Source organism: Cucumis melo, chromosome 3 (assembly GCF_025177605.1).
Source record: "Cucumis melo cultivar AY chromosome 3, USDA_Cmelo_AY_1.0, whole genome shotgun sequence".
Taxonomy (NCBI): Eukaryota; Viridiplantae; Streptophyta; class Magnoliopsida; order Cucurbitales; family Cucurbitaceae; genus Cucumis; species Cucumis melo.
This window is the reverse complement of record NC_066859.1, coordinates 1,982,255-2,003,990: the sequence shown is the minus strand read 5'-3', so window position 1 is coordinate 2,003,990 and position 21,736 is coordinate 1,982,255. Positions and strand designations below refer to the sequence as shown.

The 21,736-nt window shown below is 30.8% G+C and overlaps 2 protein-coding genes across 2 annotated transcripts; one reads left to right on the top strand and one right to left on the bottom strand.

The window, feature by feature from the left end:
- Positions 1-823: 823 nt before the first annotated feature.
- LOC103485499 (uncharacterized) lies at positions 824-3,492 on the top strand. The gene is made up of 8 exons (XM_008443141.2): positions 824-1,137; positions 1,260-1,400; positions 1,498-1,613; positions 1,897-1,988; positions 2,127-2,148; positions 2,254-2,322; positions 2,975-3,043; positions 3,128-3,492. Exons 1-8 carry the CDS (start codon positions 936-938, stop codon positions 3,206-3,208), a joined length of 792 nt encoding a protein of 263 aa, XP_008441363.1. The 5' UTR covers positions 824-935; the 3' UTR covers positions 3,209-3,492.
- Positions 3,493-4,345: 853 nt separating this feature from the next.
- On the bottom strand, positions 4,346-8,302 carry LOC103485498 (uncharacterized). Its single transcript, XM_008443140.2, has 4 exons — positions 7,810-8,302; positions 6,487-6,762; positions 6,140-6,277; positions 4,346-6,050 (listed from the first exon to the last, which is right to left on the bottom strand). The coding sequence occupies exons 1-4, from the start codon at positions 8,110-8,112 to the stop codon at positions 4,506-4,508; spliced, it is 2,262 nt and encodes a 753-aa protein (XP_008441362.2). The 5' UTR covers positions 8,113-8,302; the 3' UTR covers positions 4,346-4,505.
- Positions 8,303-21,736: the final 13,434 nt, after the last annotated feature.

Genomic DNA, 21,736 nt, shown 5'->3' with positions numbered 1-21,736 from the left:
AGCATTGTGTTGATTATTTTTGTACCCATTCCAAGGATGATGAGACATGTACATGTGGTTTTAGGGTAAGCATTATGCTTCTAACGATTTCTATAAGTGGTTGAATAATTATTCATGGTAATGGAATATACACGTTCTTTATAGGAATCATCTATATGAGTGTGAAGGGGCCACTTCTATGAGAATTTTAAGGTGAGTTCTCTAAAACATTCATGAGATTAGACCGTGTTCAAGGTTAGAATGAACACAATAATGAGAACATATTTTGTCATAATCAACGGTTGTGTGACTTTAATGATCTAAGTTTATTATAGAATAGGTGATAGTTCAAGACATCAAGTCCACTGATTAGCTAAGTAAACTAGATTGTTGTTCACTAGAGAAAGTTAAAAGTTTTTACTACTTACCTCGATGAAGATTTGTCATTGGGAAACACCGAGCATCTTCTTCTAATTTCTTTTGAAGACTTTTTTTCCATAATCATTTTCTCTGATAGACATTTCTCCTTTTTGTAAACTTTGTTCAAGTTCGTATTATTTTCACAAAATATAATTTGTTGGATCTTGTAGACGAGATTATGCTTTTATGAAAAAGTTAATATGTTCAATTTTATATGACATGACAATTAATCAAGAAATTCAGCACTAGCGTGAGTAAAATTATTTCAAGAAGATATCTAATACATTTTCTAACTTGTTTGATGATATTATTCGTGTAACATAGTATATGAAAAGTTGTTTTGATTTAATGAATTGTTTCCAAATTCACCCCAACTATTTTTGTTTTTTCTTATTTCATGTCATTAAAAAGAATAAAATAATAGTTAGAGGTAAAATGTCCAGCGTTGGGTTTTATGAAAAACCCTAACAAGAAAACATCGAATCGAAGAAATAAGTTTGGTGGTTCCATCAGTTGGAGCATGAACCTCTAGTTCAATGGCTATGTTTCTAAAACGTTCCTTCTCCTACAGAAATTTCATCATTCTCCGAAATTTTGCTAATCAAACTTGTAACTTTTCCTTCTCTCTCAACCATTTCTCCAACTCATGGACCTCCGACACCTCTGCCGGATTTGCACTTCCTCCTTCAGATTTCATCCGAGAGAGTCGTCGGGGTTTTGCTAAAGGCCGAAAATCAAGTAATTTTCTACTTTTCTCTTGATCTTGTTGAATATATTATTTATTCTGTTCGTGTTTCTCCTGCTTAGTTTTTGAATCGCTTTAATTTTTAATTTTTATTTTTATTTTTTATTTTGGGAAGATGAATCTTCTACAAGTATTGCTGAGGCATTGACTGATATTAGACCCACGATTAAATCAAACGCTAGCTCGCAAATGGAGGCTTCGATAGTTGCATTATCAGGAGAATTAAGCAAGCTTCGAACGGGCAGGGCATCATCTGGTACATTTACTGTCGTATTTATCTAACATTTACACTTCAAGGTTGTCTTAGCCTGCCCTTGTAATTGCTGACACTGTCTCTTACACTGTACTTACAGGAATGCTTGACCACATTATAGTAGAAACTTCAGGTGTGAAGCTGCCGTTGAATCAGATTGCGGCTGTATCGGTCTTGGATTCAAAAACATTGTCAATAAATCCTTATGATCCCAGTGTAATCAGCTTTCGAAACCCTATTCTTAAGTTAATTTATTTTACTTTTTCTTCATCATGAGATGTGGTTAATTTCCCAAATTGAGTTACGAAACCATCTTTGGCAACTCTTGAAATGTATCAAATTAAGTAATTCTTTATTATTGTCATTATCGAAACAAGGTTCTTGTTTCTACTCTACCTGATGTTAGAGTTCGTAGACACTATCGACGTATCTGTTAGTGTTCTTAGGTGAAAAGTGGTATTTGAAATGCCATTCTTATGATAATTACTTTTCTATGCAGACACTAAAGAATTTAGAGAGTGCTATAATCTCATCTCCTTTAGGTGTTGCACCAAGAGTAGACGGAGAGAGGTTAATTGCAGTAATTCCACCGTAAGCTTTCATGTTTCTCTTCCACTGTCTATATGGTTGTTCTTTAAACGTTAAAGCATATCGTATCTGTGACCATGACCTTCACACTTTGACAAATATTTTTTCCTGATGTTTCTTTTTTTATGCTTGCTATACCAGATTGACCAAAGAACATATCCAGGTAATCTCCAAATCATTTTGCATCTCTTCCTTTTCTTGGTTCTATAATGCCTATATGGTTCGAATAGATTGATTAAATGAAATCTCAAAAATCCCATTTATATAGGCTATGTGTAAGCTGGTCACCAAGTGTTGCGAAGATTCCAGACAAAGTATACGACGAGCTCGTCAAAAGGTTATTTTAGCTACATCTTCACTTTATATAATTATTTTTGAGAAATTTTTGCTAGTAATCATCTAGAGCATAAAAGATCTTGTACAATTCCTATTGGTTTGTGATGTACGTACTTTGTGTGGTAAGCTCAATAGTTGTAGAAGTCCCAAGATGCATTATTTTTATGACACTTACCTCATCCATTACTTTGTATGCAAAAGAATCAAGTTTCTTGCTAGCTTAAAAAATAACCCCAGCTTCACTTCACCCGAATAATCGTGAAGTCATTATGTTAATACCACAAACTCATATTTTTCTTAAAAGCAGGAAACAAATGGTTCTCAAATGAAAATAGTATTTGTTCTTTAACCTTTTCTTTTACCACTTTCAACTGTTCCTAATATCAATTACTAACTGATATTGCAAATTACAGGTTCTAAATCAAAGCTGTGGTTTCATATGTATATGACAATGGAGAAGTTGAATTAGTTTCGGTTTGGAATGGCTTTCTAAATGCAAAATAAGTGTTTTAAGTACTTAAAAAGTCATCACAAACAGATTTTTAATCTTTCAGATAGTCCTAACAGCCCTAGGTGTTAGCAAGTGTGTCGTAAAAGGACTTCATTTATTCACATCATTTACAGAACTGAGTTGATTTGTGGTTGATTCGCAGGCCATGGATACAGTTAAAAAGATTAGCTCAAGCTACCCGAAGGATGACATGAAAAGACTGGAAAAGGAAGTGAGTTGGAAAAGTTGAATCTAATCAAATCATATTCCAAATTTGCTTTTTATTAATTAAATACTGTTACGTTTTTTCTTTCAGGTTGATGAATTGACTAAGAAGTTTATCAAGTCAGCCGAAGAACTCTGCAAGGCAAAGGAGAAGGAGATCACTGGAGGTTAAAAAAAATTATAGTTCCCAATTTTGACAGATGAGTCATTCTAATAACTTGTTGGATATTTGTTTCTAAACTTTAGCCGTCCCATTATAGAGCTTTTTATAATCATAGCGAGGGATGTAACAGTGGATGTTGAAATGGTCATTTCTCGTCAGCAAGCTCTGGTTCAGTATTTACCATTTCAATTTTCAATCCTTTTCAACTTTGATTCTTTGTAATGTAGGAAGCTATGAACTTGAAACCTCTACGAAATCAAATTCTCCGGAGTTGGATCTCTCAGTTTGTAGAAGGGTGTGATGTTTTGTAGATTTTAACACTTGAAAGATTTTCCTTATCCAAATGTTGTAAATGTTGTAGGGTTAGGCAGGTTGTCTCTTTGAGATTAGTCAAGGCGCTTCATAAGCTGGTCCAGATACTTGTGGATATTGGATATTAAAAAGAAACAATTAAAAGATCTTACAGAAACAAAGCCATATATGTGCTTTAGTACCTTCTGTTGTTACTTTGAATGAGGGGTATATTTCCGTTAGTCTTCACGTTCAAAATCGGTGAAATTATCAAAAGTAACCTAAAAAAGTTTTCATCTTTCTCAACTATAGTATCATTTTAAAGAACCTGTTGAAATAGCTTTTCTTAGTTCAAACTGTCGATCATGTGGAATTTTGAAAATCGCATTATATGGTCTTTTGAAAGCTATTTGGAATAAGATTTGGAAAATCACATTATATGGTCTTCTGAGAGCTATTTGGAATAAGATTTGGTAAACTGCTATTTGGAATAAGATTTGGTAAAAGTTAAAAAGATGAGCTATTTGTAATAAGATTTGGTCATGGTTAATAATATTTAAAAAATTCAAGTTATCTTGATGATCATCTTGATTGAGATTTCTCTGAGAAAATTAAAAAAATTCATTAATTAAAAAAAAGTGAAAATTTTATTCAAATCTCAATAATCAATTTAATAAATTTTCTAAAAGACACTGCAACAAATTCTCAGAAGGAAAAGATGAAACATTTGAGGGTTATTTTAAAACTGACTAGAAATCTGAATCAAGTTCAAGTTTTAAATGTTTGAAAAGAAAAAGGCATAAGTTGAAAGTTGAAATTTGAGAAGTTTTAAGAGGAAAAGAGAAGACCTTAAAAGAGGTAAAACACTGCAAAATCTGTATTTAGCCCAACTACTTTTCTATCTATATTATAATAAACGATAAAATATTTACATCATTCAACGAGGGAAAAGAAAAATATGTACTTCGAGATGAAGTACACAAGAACACCGGATTATATACAAAATCCCTTCTCTTCAAATTACCTTTCGCTCCACAATTAAGGCCTCTCTTGTCACTAACCTGATGCCTCTCACCCACAACTCAGCCATTTCACATCCTCCTTCGCATACAAAATGCACTTCCTTGTTCTTCACAGTCATCACCCTGAATAATCCCGGTTCACTTCCATCTCCCTTCTTAACTCTGTTCTTCACAAATCTCGCACTCGACCCAACCTCAACCTCTCGACACACCACGTTTCTTCTACTCGACTTCCCCCACCGTAACATCCCCATGCTCCCAATCATTCTCAACTCTTTCCCATGTGGGCTTCCTTTTCCTCCTCTTGTGTGTTTCTTTACATGAGCACCATGTAACACCACCCCACGCGCTAGCTCATCTAGTATCACTTCCTCTGCTTCACTCTTCTCGTTTTTCCTTGCAAGAGAGAGCGCGGTTTCGCCTTTTGTACTTCGTGTATCTGCACGTGCACCAAGAGAAATCAAAAGTTTACACATTGATCCATGGCCACCCCTTGCAGCTAACATGAGTGGAGTGTAGCCATCACTATCTGTTGCATTAACATCGTAGCCTTTGTTTGTCAAAAACTTCACTGCATCCAAGTCTCCATGTCTTGCAGCACAATGCAAGGCGTAAAAACCGGCTGCATTACGGTTCCCCATGTCGAGAGCAAATTCAAGCATCACTTTCTCAAATTGGTCGTGATTTGGGTGCAATTGGTACAAGGTGATAGCTGTTTCACCAGATTTGTTGCTCAGCCTTACATCAGCCCCAGCATAAACCAGCAAACGGAAAGCTTCGGTGTGACCATTCGAAGCAGCAAACATGACTGCTGTAAAACCCTGATCGTCTTGGTAATCTAGATCACATCCTCCCCAGCCAATCAAAGCTTTCAAGGCTTCAGTATCACCAGTTTGAGCTGCTAATATAAGTGGGCAGAAGATAGACATATTGCTGGAAATTGGTCTTTTCCCAGTTTTTATCAAATCAGTTACGGTTTGTTGAAAACCGAAGATCCACTGATTTGAGCCAGCAATAGAACTCACGGACTGACCAGCATCATTAACCAAGCCGAAGTCAGCACCAGCCGCCCCCAATACTTTAAGACATTCTTCATACTTGTGTTTTGCACAGATCATAAGTGCCGTATCCCCTGAATCTGTCCTCGAGTTTAGATCACAACCAGCATCAATGAGACATTGAAGGACAGCTGCATTCCCCAATCGAGCAGCCATGTGCAACGGATGGAATTCTGTTTTTCCGGTAGTTTTGACAGGGAATTCGACATCAGCCCCACATTTAGAAAGGACAGCGACAGCTCCTGCATTGCCGCAAAGAATAGCATGATGGATGAGAGTTCTTCCATAGTGAAGAACATTGGGAGACGTGTGTCGAAGAAGCATGTGCAAGATAGCACCACTTCTTTCAAAATACTCCACTGCGCACCAAGTAACACTATAAGGATCCGCCAGACCGGCACCTACTCGGAACTCTTCTCCAGTATCCATATCCCAAGACCATGCTCCCAACCTCACGCTAATATCAGTCTGAGCTCCAGCCTATTGAAAACATCAGAAATTAGTTACTAAAAGATAATAAAACTTTTCCTTGCATACGCCATCTTTTTCTTTCAAGTTGAAAAAATTACCTGAAGAAGAAAACGAACAATTGAGATCTTCCGACTAACTACTGCAGCGACTAGCGCTGTGCAATTCACATTTGTATGGAGAGAAGGCTTAGAGGATTGAAGTAGCACTCTATCAGTTGCATTTGCATCCACACCACACTGTAACCAGAAAAATGAAGTCGAAATTACACCAGAACATAAAGTAAATAAAACCCATTTGAAATCCCAAGACCAACCGACGCAGTTGCTCCGACCCGCCATCAAATTATTTACCAGCAACACAAAGCCTAGTTATCTAATTATGGGAAAAAAAACCCAATACTCTATACTTTACTACCAAAAGAAGTGATACTTAATACAAATAATACCTTTAATAGAGTGTCCACCACATCAATGAAACCCCTGCAACATGCAGTCACAAGAGCGTGAACTGCAACATGGGGTCGAATCAAATCTGATCCCATGAGCAGCTCTGCAGACCTTGCATGTCCGTGGCAGCTCGACTCCAAAAGAGCTTCCTCGCAAGCTGGCTGAGATGCGCCAGCCTTGAGCAAGATCTCGAGTATCTCAATATGGCACTCCCTTACTGCTGCTGTTGTAGCAAATCCCCTGAACAGTTTCTGGTTCACATCAGCTCCAACGCTCTGACAATGAAATTAAACTTAAAGTCTTAGCAGAAATCCAGTGATAAGATTCTCCAAGGAGTTTAACACGGGCATTCTACGAACTAATTGTTGAATCACATTGTGAAGGTTTTAGAAACTTCCTATTTTCCCTAAAAATGTAAAAATTACGGAACTCTAATGACTCTACGCAGAAGAGATAAAAACAGAAGAATGTACGATGCGACAGGTAGGCATAATGGCGTGGAACTTTGATCAAGTAATAGTTATTGCATAAAATCCCGAATAAACAGCTGTATGATGAAAAATAATTGAATATCGCTTTTACAAACCGATCACAAAGAATATGCTTCAGTATAATAATAGTTGCTTATATCAGTTAGATGTCTATTTTTATCACCAGAAACGCACAAGCGAACCACTTAAAATCTTAGTATCCCATAATTTTTGGGACAACGGAGAAAATATACAATAATGAAGCAATAGTAAAATTCGAGAAAAAAAATCAGTGAAAAGAACCTGTAACTGTTGAAATATATATATGTATAGAAATTAGACAAGAAAGTATGAAGACGTAAGATCGGAGGAAGTGACTGATCCGCTATTAACTGAGAGTAAATTGGCGACCTCGCGTAGAAAACGAGTAAACATCTAAGTTCAGCGCGTAAAATCGATCTGAACTCCGAAGTTCAAAACAGAAATCATCAATGTGATCGTAACAAAAGACTCTGGACAAACTCATCAGAAATTTGAAATCTCCGGATTCGAAAGTCAACAAGCACTTCTCGGTGAAATACATCAAAGATTCAAATCATTGAAATTGCGCCAACGAACAATGACGCAGAGGAAAATTAAAGTAACCGAGAAATACAAACGACTTAGGGACAAGAGAAAATCAACGACTATAAATGCGCACACACACACACATATATATATTTGTATGTATGTGTATATATATATATATTATATATATATATATATATATTGAAAGAAAACAAGTCGTTAAATGCTCACGACGAGACGGAATTCAAAATCTCATCAAAAGTGCAAATTTGAAAAAAGACGCACCAGCAATTTCTTCACGAGAGCCACATTCCCAGTATGAACGGCGACGAACAAGGCCGTGACGTCAGTTTTAAACTCATCATACTCAACGCGGACTTGCGAGGTGGATTCATCATCAGTGAACACCACCTCAGTCTTCCTGTTCTTGAGATGTACAGCACCGATGAAGTTAACGTCGACGCAAGGGTTGGCAATGTAGTCGAGAGCCGATTTGAGATCTCCAGAGTGAGAGGCTTCAATGAGCCGCTGAGAGACCTCCGCCTCGAAGTTCAACGGAAACACCTGTTTTCCGGAGAACACCGTCATGATTCAGGGCAGAGGTAAAGAAGACCGGCAGTCGGACAGAGTCGCCGGAAAGAAAGGTGTATAGTCGGTTGAGAGTGTGTGCGCGAGAGAAAGAGACAGTGAGTAGAGTTTTTGAAATTGAGAGAGAGAGAGAGAGAGAGAGAGAAAGAGGAGTGAAGAAACTTGAAAGAAGTGAGCGGCAGGGGCAGGAAACTACAGCCAGCGTGCGAATTTAATGGAATGGTTTAAATTTAATTTAACCCCATCGTTCCTTTTCTTTTCTTTTCTTTTCCTTTCTTTTCTTTTCTTCTTTTGAATTTAAAAAATAAAAAAAATAAAAAATATTGTTTGACTCGGTCCCTAACGCCAAATTTTGAGATTTAAAGATGTGGGGTTGGGCTCCACCTTTTACTGTTCAAAATTTGAGCCGCCGAATAGCTGAGCGGCTTGCGGCTCACGGCTTGCTTGAATCACGAGGGCCGATCCTTACAGTAGCGGACCTAGCCGTGGCCACTGGGCTAGTAAGTTCCAAGTCGGTGTTTCAACCAATTTAAAACCAAATTAAACCCATCCATTCTACAAATAAAATATCTAAACTTATGGACCGTCTAATCCAACCAAATTCTCAGTGATTTTGGATATATAAATAAGTATACTTATCTCTATTAATATGAGAGTTGAGTTTTGGGATGGTTTCTCAAGCTAATAAGTTATATATTCAAAGTGGTAATATCATATCACAGTAGAAATATTTGAGAGATTTGTATATTTAACAAGTGATATCACAACCATGCATCTAATTTAATCATGTTAGTGTGATCCTTCAAACGAGAGAAGATTGTAATGCTATCAAAGTAAGTCCTACATTGCTTAGATAATTAGGACCAAACTCATCTATGAAGATGAGTCAAAATAACCAAATTGAAAATCTAAAAAGAAAAAAGGCATTTTGAAGAAATTTTCACCAACAAAAGTTAAATTAGTACTGGATGATCCATAGAACTATAATTGAATAGAATCCATGGTTAATTAAACAATGAGCTAATTGTTGTGGGATATATATATATATATAACATGGTGTGAAATAATGATAGAGTGACGAGGGACGTGGGTGACAAAGGGGGGCTGGGTATGAGTGTCTGAATAGGACAAATATTCTTATGTTTTCAGATGGGACACTATAGGAAACATATATATATATACACAAAAATCATTATTCAGAAGATGTCCCTTGGCAAATCAAATACATTGTATTTTTCCGTTTAATCCCATAACTCCAAAGCCCATACCATTACAAGACCCCTCCGTACTGGATCAGTTGGAAATTAAATAAATTTAAAGGTGGGGGTGAAACAAAATATGGCCGTACAAACTATGTATATAGGATCTCCCACTGCCGGTGGGGTTCGTGTACCCTATTATAACTTGAGGGCCACACACAGATACGGGTACAGATATCCCACGGCCCGTGGGGTACGTGTACGTGTTACCGTATAAACTCTCTAGGGGCTCCATAATCTGTTTTCTATTTCAATATCCACCTTCAATGTTCTAACAATATATATAATTTCACTACTAACTAAATTCCCAATAACTCAACTTCATATAATACATATTTAATGATTCTAAAAGGTAGGTGAGATACAATAATAAAGATTATAGTTGAAGTAACAAAAAAATATTATTATAAAAATATCTCCAAAATTCTCTACATGTATCACTTGGTTCAGTATTGTTAGTTTTGAGCCAACAAAAAATCAAACCTCACTGATCAATTTTATATCTAAGAAATCCAAACAAAACCAATAAATTGATTTTTTTTTTTTTTTATATATATAGGTTTATTGTCTATTTGCTGCTCTTGGTTGTTGACGTTTTATTTTTCTTCCACTTTTTTATTTTTGCTCTTCGTTTTGTTTTGAATGAGTTTCTTTTGCTAACTTTAAATTAAAATTAAACTATCAATTTTCTTTTTAATAAAATTGTAATTTAACGTTTTTATTTTTTTTTAGTTTTGGCACTTTTCTAAACAAGAAACATCCATGCTACATAATATTTTGATTTTTTTATAAAAAAAAAACAAAAGGTATACGTGCAACATAATATTTAAAACACTAATAAATACCTAATTAAAAATTTAGTTTTAAGAGTATATTTATATCATTTTGTTTAGTTCGATTTTCGTTGGTTTTTCCAACCAAAATCCAATTAAAACTAATACTTTTTTGTTTTCACCAAATACAAACCAAAAAGTTAAATTTTATACTAAAAGACCAAAACAAACCATTGGATGGGTTTGGATTTTTGGTTTTTTGTATCAACCCTAACACTTATGATGAGTGTTATTTTGAACATAATTATTTTGTATGCATGAACCGTAAATAGTATACATTAATAGCATGAGTAAGATGCAACGACTAATTTCGCTAGAATAAAGTCTTGAACTACTACTCAAATCGGAAAAAAACTTAGCTTTTGGATATTTGCTCTCAATTCAACTAAATATCATTAAAAAAAACAACAAGAAAAAATCTTGAAATTAGAATGTGACACCCTACATAAATAAATTACTATTTATGGACTAATAATCAGGTATCTTCTCAAAATATAAAATAAAATTAAAAAATATATACAAAACTGAAATATTACATTAGACACAATTCAATTAAACGGTTACTTTACCAAATCCAAACATAACAAATTAAATAGAAGAAACTACAAATGTAACTCTCATAAATACTATTTTTTTTTTTTTTGATGATAAATCATCATCTAATTTAATAGCTTCAATCCAAATTGAGATTATTAAAAATATGTGAGTATAATAAAAGGTAAGTATGGGACAGGCGTCTCACACCCAATATTCTATGAAAATAGGAGTAGGACCTCTTGAAAAAGTGATGTGTCAAATTCAAGAGTGTATTCTTTTCATTTGTTCAAAGCTAAACATCAATTTGTCGAAATAACTAGAAAAATTTATTAGAATAATGAAGGGAAGAGAGTGAAAAGTAAAAGAATAAGAGAATTAGAAAAGAACAGACCAACAGAACAAAAAGGGACATAGTTAGCATTCCCATGCCTTACAATGCCTACACTAAAGAAAAACAAAACAAAACAAAAGGATAAAGGTTAAAACTACAGAGACTCACAGACATTAGTGACTAAAATAATGATAGGAGTAAAACTTTAGGTTAAAAAAGTATATATTAATCTTTTTCCTTTGTGGGATGGATGGTATTGAGAAGTCAAAGGCGTACACGACAAGTAAAGGAAAGTAAAGAATCTCAGGGTCAAAACGCACCGTATTTTTAACATTTATTCTGCTTGCTGTGGGTGTGGCAGTGGAGTGGCAGTGCCATTCCTCTCTTTGTTTCCTCGTGTAAAGTAAAGAGCCATCCATCCTGATTGAGTGAGAGAAATCACGACCGCACATCATGGGGGCCCATCATCAGGTGCCTTACATTTTTATCTTTTTTTTTTTAAAAAAAGAAATTTAATAATACGTATCGGTATCCCATAGACTATTCCAATGAATATTTTATAAACGAGTAAAATATTAAAACTATTTAAGTATTTTTGTTATATTTTGTTAAATAGTTTTATTTTCTTTTTATCTATAATAAGCATAGTTCTTTCAATTTGGACTTTAAGGATTTACTCTTCTAATTTTGATTAATATTTATTTTTATTTATTCTAAAAGATCGTGTATAAAATACTTGAAAAAGTCGTTTAGATTAAAAGTAACGAAATGAAATATAAACGAACGTATACTAAATAATCTTTTAAAAAAAATAAACTATCATGTAACAAATTTTTTTTTCAAAAAAATCGTATAAAAAAATCATTTAGATTTGAAGTAGCCAAATCTAAATTATTAAGTAATCAAATTTAAATGATCACGTAACCAAATCTAAACGATAGAATTGAAAAAACAAATCATTTAGATTTGGCGTATTGTTGACGGACCATTTTTTTTTTTATTTTTCATTATGGGTCTATGAGTTTTTTTTTTCGTTTTCGGACCGTGTAAATATTTTGTCGCTTTGTTATATTTTTTAAAAAAATTAAGTATATAGCAACATTTTTTTAAAATCCAAATATAGTAAAATCTGTCAAAATCATACTCTTATGATTGATTGGTTGAATAAACGATTATTTTGTACACAATCTAAACGATCTTACCAAATTTAAACAATCTTGTACTCTTGTACCAAGTATAAACGATCTTGTACTAAATTCTAGATAATCTATTAGTGATAATGACCTATTTTTGTTTATGTGCTGATCATTTAGATATTGGCCCACAATCGTTTAGATATTGGTATACGATCGTTTAAATATTGATACACAATCGTTTAGATCTTGTACCAAAAAGAAAAAAAGAAGATGAGAAATGAAGAAAGAAGAAAGTTTGGAAGATGGAATGAAGAAATCTCAAATAAGAAGAAGCGAAATTATGAACAACGAGAAGTAATAATATAAAAAATAAATAAATAATAAATTACAAAAAAAGAAGAAGAAAAATGAAAAATCATCCCGCAATAATCAAAACTAATAAGGCAAATATAGAATTTATGAAAAAGTAATTGAGCTTTATGGATTTTTCTTAAATTGTTATCTTATTTAACATCTGTTACATATGTGTGTAAAAACTTACTTTAATTATAATTATTTTATGTTTTCTTACAAAAATAGGAAAATTAACAAACTAATTACAATCCATAGAACAAAATCGCTAAAAGATGAATTAATTACACTTGAATTTTCTACAAATATTTTGTCAAATTTTATTTTTTTATTTTTTATTATTTGTTTTATTTGTATATTAATTAACCTATAAAGATAACAAAAATGAATGTTTAAGTAAAAAATCTATATTAAAAATATAAAACTTAGAGTCCCCTTGGATTATCTACGAGAAAGATTGTTTTTCAAGAATATATTTTCTTACATGTTTGGTTAAGATCTTTTAATAAGTGTTTATATACGTAATTTTTGTTTGGTTTGTTATATATCGAAAATATTTATACTCAATTTAAAGTACAACAAAGGACCATATTAAACACTATCAAGCACATGTAACTTGAAATCGATGATTTTTAAGAAATTTGAAATTATTAGAATTAAAACTAGACACAAATTTTTGTAGACAATTTTATTTTAGAAGCTCAAATATCTTAATATGTAAATTTGTAATCATAAAAACTATAATCGATCCCAACAACAAAACATAATAATAATAATAATAATAAATTCTAAGTAATATCAACTAGACATAAGAAGTTAGTGCAATTTAAAAAGAATCTCTAATTGGTCGGCATTTTACAACAGAAGAGAAAATCATTTGGCTAGATAAAAATTGTGTGCGAGGGCTAATATGAGAGATATTTTAGTAATTTTAATATAACATGAAAAATCTCATGAATTCCAACCATGGTGGATCCAAAAATTTTATATAGCAAGATTAATAAACACATGTAAAAAAATTTAAATATTAAAATTTACTAATATAAGATTTAAATCTACAAACTATTGATCATAAGAGTGAAGAAACAATCGTCGGAGCATGTGTCCCATTGACCTTTTAATAAATCTCCTAATTTCAAATCAATCACCGAAAAAAAACCTATTTTCTCGGTTTGTTATAAATCGATCTTTTTTATTATTATTTTTTAAAAATACGTTTTAGAAAGTTACAAAAACATTTCCAAATTTTGGAAATAACTTTTTTTCGAGTTTAAATTCTTTTAAAGGCAAATGAAACACATCCTTAGAAATTAAATTGGAAAGTAGAAAAAGGAAAAAAAAAAAGGTGCGAAGATCCTGGAAAATGAATGTACGAAAATGTGAAGATCGTGGAAAATCACCGGTTGCCCCCACGGCCTGACGAGTGACGACCCCAACCCTAAATTTTATCTGTAAGGGCGAAGTGGAGCCGAGCCGATTCCACAGACGACAGAGGAGTCGGCGGTGCATGTGAGATCGCACGTGGCGGAACGTGACGGACTTTTTAGTTTTTTTTTTTTTCTCTTTTAACGATTTAAACTAAGGGATTTGACCTTCTTAGATCGATATGGACCACTTCAGATCTCTGCCGGACAATTTCCCCTTTATTTTAAGATATGACGCCGCGCCGGACGCTGCCGGCCGGCAGCTACACTCTTCTTCTTTCCTTCTTAGGAAGCTTCAACGAGTGTACGTGGGGAATTCTTTCAACCAACCATTAACTGACACGTGGTTTATTGAGTACTCTTTAGGGGAATTTTCCCGACACTTTGTAGCTTTTTCTATTGTAATTTGAATCAACAAATTGAGTTTATAATGTCTAACATCTGTCGCTAATTAATAGACAAATGTTTATGTCTTCTTTAGGATTGACAGTCTCACACCCTAAACACGCACACTTGGGAAAATCAAGTTTCATTTAATTCAAACTCAATGAATTTATTTTACTCTTAAATTTTGCAGCGTTAGGGTTTAATTAGTTTAAAATTTTCAAAAATAATTTAATATCTCTAAACTTTGGATTGGCTGTCTTAATGATTCTAAACTTTAATTTCACATCTTCTAAACTTCTCTTTAATTATTGTTCCTACGTTTACCTTACTTCCAAATTCTCATCTTTCTCTTTGTTCTTTACCAGTTCCTCCTATTTAAACCCACAATTTCTTTTATTAATATCTAATTAAAATCGTAAATTCTTTGGTTCAATCATCTTCTTTTAAAGAAAAATCAACGAAGACTACGTTTTATATTTAAAATTTATTTTCAGACATGAAATTCACATTGAAAAGGATTTTCCTTCTCTTTAGCTCATGTTCTTTTTAAATAGCAAATAATTTAATAGAAAGACTAAAGGTGCTTATTAAGAAGGAATAAAATTGTTGGGTTAGAAAGTTTAGGGACTCAAATATTGTCTAAATTAAAATTTGATAACCAAAATTGTATGTCTCCAACAGAAAAGAAAAACTAACTAATAACACACAAGATTAAGTACTATCATATGATATTTAGTTAATTATGTAATTTTTTTTCCAATAAAAAGGAAAACACAAAGTTCCCATTTGACTAATAATTGGTAATGTATTTAAACAAAAAGTGTCAATAGAGAATATATACTTAGTAACATTACAATTATTAAATATATCATTGGAAAAAAATTCGACAATCATTCACACATTACTCAATATTTATAAAATAATTATAATTATAAAGTGTTATATTTATAACAAAAAACAATTAACTGAATAATATCCATTATTCATTACAACTCATGACTATTCATAGGAATGTCACAAGTTATATTTATTGAGTGTAATAAAAAATAAATTAACCAAGGTTACAAACTAAACTTATAAGAGGAAAAAAATATTTAATTTTATTTAAACTATTTTGATCCAACGGTTACCAATATTTGAAATTTTTTCTAAAATGCCTTTATTTTATAAATTTTACGTTTGAAAGTATATTTCAAACAAACTATTACATCATTCCAAGTTATGAAATGTAAAACCTTAACAAATTTTATTAAACTGCTATATGACTTGTTTTCTTCTCAATCTCAACCGTTCAATCATTCTATTAATGGCTATGTTTTGGCGTTTCAAACCATCGAAACTCTTTATTGTCCTTTCATTTGAGTTCAATTGGCTTCACCCAATTAAGTCCCCACCAATGTCTTCAACTTTCACAACTCTTCCCCAATTTTTTATTTGATTCTTTTTTAGTAAGGGAATTACAATTTCTGTCCATTCACATAAATCTGGTTAATCGAAAACAAAACTAACAGGGACAAAGTTGAACTTATTTAGAAAAAATGTGATAGTTATTCTAAAAATTAAAATAGATGTCTATTATTAAGTTTAGTGTTCACTCTGTGTCACCTCTTTATTCCTTTGATATTTTTGACAAATATTTTGAATATATTCATACTCATTTTTAGTGGTCACCTTATGCTTGTCAAATTACTTATAAATAATGACATCAGGTGGATTTGTAACATATACACATCAGAAAAAAAATCCATAAAATTTAAAGATAGCGGAGAAATGTGAAACATTCCGTTTTTATTTATCCTTTTTATTTTTGTATTTCAATTGTGCGGATTTTACACCAGTAATTTTTCTTTTTTGTTATTAGTAAAAAAGGTTCCTTTTAAGTTTAGAATAATCTTAATTATTTGAAATGAGACCTACGTAATTTCATTTTTCTTTACAAAAACATTTCCTTTATTTTTTTAAAAAATATAATATCACTCTTCTTTTATAATTATTTATCATATTGTATCATGTATTTTCTTTTCATATTTTTTTTTAGCGATGTTAAATTTAATTTTAAATATATTACTTATTTAAACATTTTATAATAAATTATTATATATAAACAAAAAATTTTGCTTTATATATATATATATAGCAAAAGGATCAATTTAATATTTACGAATATTGTAAAATAGATAAAAAAAATTATTTTGGTATTTTGTCATTTTGCTAATAAACTAAAAAACTAAAAAACTAAAACTTTTTGTAAATATCAAAATTTCTATTTTTTTAAAAAATATATTACCGATTCTTCTAAGTAAAATTAGTGGATAATGAAAATGTACCAAATCACACGGGTGTTTTAAATTCTATACAAAATATTAATTTGATAGAGAAAATACTAACCTTTATGTGATTAACAATTCTTACATCATATTTTTATAGAAATTCGTTAAATAATAATTATCTTCGAGTAAAAAGAAATATCATTAGTATTTTAATACCTTTTGAAGCATCTCCACAAGCTTTCCGTATAAAATTAACTAAAGTGTAATTATATGCTTCAACTAATAACATATCATTGTTATAATTGATTATCTCTAAATCCAAATTAACATTTACATGATATTTTTTTTTATCAGAAGATAATTATTATTTAATGAATTTCTATATAAATAGAAGGTAAGATTATTGATTATATAAAACCAGTATTTTGTTTATTAAAGTAAGGTGTTATACAAAGAAGTTGTTAAACCAAATTGACACGAGGGTAAGGTCATGGAATTGGAGACGGAAAGATATCTTTTTTTCACTTTCATAATTTTTTCAACGCTTTGACGCACTTTCTTAGAAGAAAGACGTTATAGATTAAAGAATGCTATTTAAACTTCAATCTAATTCTAATATATGTTTTCTTTTACTCATAATTCATAATTCATAATGTTATGTTTTAGATTTATTTTTTCATCTTGGAAAGAAAAGGATGGTAAAGTGAAGTTAGGAAATGGAAGGAGAGATATATGGATTATGATAGAGTGAGGAATTTTTAAAAAAGGTTTTCAACCCCACATATTGTGATGCCGATTTGGTAAGTGGTAACCGAATGTCTCCATTAGAATTCAAATTCGTGGGGGCGCCACAACCCAAGCCTTCTCTTCAACTCAACATCAACACATTTGGAGCTTTTCATGTCTCCAACACTTTTGTGGTCCATTCACATCATCATCATACACCTTCTTCATCTATACCATAATCCAATTTACTTATCCATTATTCATTTTAAATCAAACTTTTCTCACAAACTCTATCCCCATCTATAATTAATCGAATAAAAAATTGCTTCTATTATTATTAAGTTGATAGTTGATAGATGCACACAACACAATTTCTATATATGCATGCGTCTACATATTATATCTTTACAAGAAAAAGAAAGTAACAACTATCCTCCAACATTAAAACCAAAGTTTGAATTATTTTATAGGTAAAATTTTTAATTTAGTTAACTTTATTTTAGTCTTTTAATAAGTAATTAATTTAAAATTTATTTTGAGTGTTTTGAATTAGACATTTGTATGGCCAGATTTAAATTTGAATCTTTTTTGACACTTCTTTTAATATGGTTTAAAAAGGGTTTTTTTTTTTTTTTTTTTTCAAATTATAAAAGTTGGTGAAATTAAAAGCCATGCAAGTGTAACGATAAGATTAAAAGTTAAGCATTTGAAAACTAGAGGGAGGCGACGACATTCAAACAATAATATAGAATAGTTAAGTTTTAAGTTTAGGGTTAACAAAGTAGGGGCCACTTTAATCATATCCCTCTACAATATAAGCCAAAAGAAGACTCCCAATTTTTGCTTCTCTTCCAATATCGTCAATCTCAAGCAATAAATGTTTTTTCTTTTAAGTTGATTCTTATTAACTGTGTTAAAATAACACAATGAGTGTAGAAGATTGAAGAATTGAAGTTTGTGAAGCTTTAATATTGTTATTTTGAAACAAACTTTATAGCAAACTTCTGTTATTCTTTAGTCTATAAATATATGTAGTGTCATTCAATATTTAGGTGTTAGATAGAAGATTGATGCATGAAATGAGATGATTCATTCAACTTGTTTAAGAGTTTGTGAGTTATAATATATAGTTTGTGTTTGAAACACATGCTCTTTTATTATGATATTATAATGATTTTTTGTTTAGAGTGTAAACTATTTTAATTGTATAATATAAAATAATAAAGATGGAAAGAAAGAGACGATAATAAGTTTTAGTAGTTGGATCCGAAACACATGGAATAAATTATAATAGACTATTCCACTTAACCACCAACCGTCTTTAAGCTGATGGCTAAAACAAGACTTTTTTTTAAGAATATTCAATACAATTAATATTTAATTGGTTGTGAAATTTTTTTAAATTTTGAAAAATGAATAATCTAATTGAATATAGTTTAACACTAAACTTACAAATTTGGTTCTAGTAGTGCTCCAACTTGTAAATTTTTTAAAAATCGTCTAAATTTCTAATTTTAAAATTTTAATGATGAAATGAAATAGACATAAATTTTATTAATATATACTTTAGACCCATTGAAAATCTTATATAGAAAAAAATCGAACAAGACTCCCATTTTTATTAACGAGATATTTTTAAATATAGTAAAATGAATCAAAATATTTATAAAATATCACGATATATATACACGATTGATATATATACACGATTGAATCAAGATAAACTAGTTACAAATGATTTAAAAATTTTATAATTTAAAATAAGTTTTTTTTATATCATATATATTAGAAATATGTTTCCTAGTTGTTGTAGGTACCTAGCTACCCTAAACATAATTTATTAATATAAATTAAACAATCATTTTGTTATATACTTTCTTTTTTGGTAGTTATCTTCAAAGTGGCCGATTCTTTTATATATATATATATATATATATATATATATATATATGTTTCTAAAATACATTATTAGGGACAAAAATAAGTAAATACATAAATAGAAAACGCAAACATATATAATTAACGTGGGGTTGAAGGAAGGATAGGAAGAGGGAAGTAATGACATTAGGAAAAACATTAAGGTGACGGCAAAACCAAGTGACTCATCATACTAAATAATATGTGTGATGTTCAAACTATATGTTATGTATATATGTGTTGCCAAAAATCATTGTTTCTTGTACCACAATGAAATCTATGTATGATTTTCATTTGGTCCACTGTCCTTTCTTTTAACTATAAATACACAATATGTCCTATGGAATATATATCATAGATTATTTCAACATTTAAGAATATTTATATGTATCCCTATGTCATTTAATTTTTTATCAATGTTTATTAATTTATAATCAATATTGGTGTAATAGTAAGGAGATTAATTACATTATTGTTTTCAATTGCAAAAGTAATTTAATTGTTTTTTATTTCGTTTATTTATACATCGTGTGTAATTAATTTGATTATAATTACGTCTTTTTTATTAAAGACAAAAAGACGTAGTGAAAAATATAATAATTAGATCCAAAGTGTTAATATATATAACAACATTTATAAAATTTGTAGATATAATAAAGTCTATTATTAATATATAAACTTCTATTGCTAATTAACTTTACTATCTGTTTTTTTTTTTTAATATTGTTATATAATTGGTTATTATTTCTAAAATTGCTATCTATTACAATTATCTTTTTAAAGTTTGTATTGTCTTCCTGTTTAGGGTCATTGACAGTGATGTTTGTACCGATAACAGTAAATGTGAGAGATGCATAATTCTCTTATTGTAACAATGATAGTTTCTATAACCATAATGAAAACAATAACGATGTCTCTTTGTGAATTTCAAATTTTCAAAATACAATCAGATAGATCACCGTTAATTTTACAATCAAACTATAGAGTAGCTCGCATTTTATTATGATTAAACAATTATAACAACACATAATCAAATGGTATGAAGAAAATAAAACATAACCGAACATAAAACATAATCAAGTTACATATGGAATGGGTGGTGTATGGGTGATAGAAAATTCTAACAAGAGGGCGAAAAATGAAATATGTGTTTTAGAAGCAATTATTAATTTCAAAATTGATTATTGATGGCCAATTGACAATACTCATAAGCTAAATATTTGGAACCTGTTAATTTTCATAAATTAATGAAGAAAAATTCAAGCTGATTAGGATGAGTCAAACCATATTGGTAAGAGAACAAATTCTGATTGCTTGAAATTGGTTCAAAATCATTAACATTGTCGATGTCACAATTATTATTATTATGATTTCTAGGGAGTTGTATCCTATGAAAATAACTTTGGCTCTATTTCCTTTTTAATTCTTATTGTTTTTAGGTTATTTTTAATTAAATTCTTCCTATTAAAGTTAATCGCTTTTAAAATATTTCTGTGGTTTATCTTCCCATATTTTTCCTCCTCGTCCCTTCCATTTCTTTCATTGTTTTTCTCTTCGCTGCGATTTCTTTCCTCGTCTCTCTTTTATTTCTCTTTTTTTTTTCGATTCCTTCTATAGTATTTCTTTTTATTCTTTTTTATGTCGTTTAATCTTTTCATTATCTTTTTTCTTTTCTTATTTTTTTCGCTACGATTTTTTTTATTGTCTTCTTCTTCGTTGCGATTTCTTTCATTGTCTTCCTCTTTACTGCGATTTCTTTTATCGTCTCTCTTTTATTTCTCTTTTTTTTTTTTTTTTCCGATTCCTTCTATAGTCTTTCTTTTTTTATTCTTTTTTACGTCGTTTAATCCTTTCATTATCTTTTTTTTCTTTTTTTTCGCTACGATTTCTTTCTGTCTTTCTTCTTATCCTCTTCTTTTTTTTTTCACTGTGATTTCTTTCCATAATCTTTCTTCTTTTTCTATGTCGTTTAAATTTGGGTAACCAAATCTAAACGACCGTGTACAAAAAAATAACAAAATCTAAAAGATCGTGTATAAAGAACTTTGAAAAAAATTATTTAGATTGGAGTAGTCAAATATAAACGATCAAGTAAAAAAAGTAAATTACCGTGTAAAAAAACAAATCATCGTGTAGACAAATCTAAACGATCGTGTACCAAAAGAATTAAAAAATCGTTTAACCAAATCTAAACGATCGTGTACTAAAGAATTTTGAAAAAACAAATGATTGTATAAACAAATCTAAACGATCGTGTAGGAGTGTAAACGGGTTGGGTTGAATTGAGAGACATTCTCAACCCAACCCATATTTTCGGGTTGGTTGGGTTGCCAACCCGAATAACCCGAATTAAGTTTCCAACCCAACCGAACCGAACCCGAATAACCCGAATATGGGTTGGGTTGGGTTGAGTTGTCGGGTTGTTGTTGTTTTTTTTTTTTGTTTCTAAATTT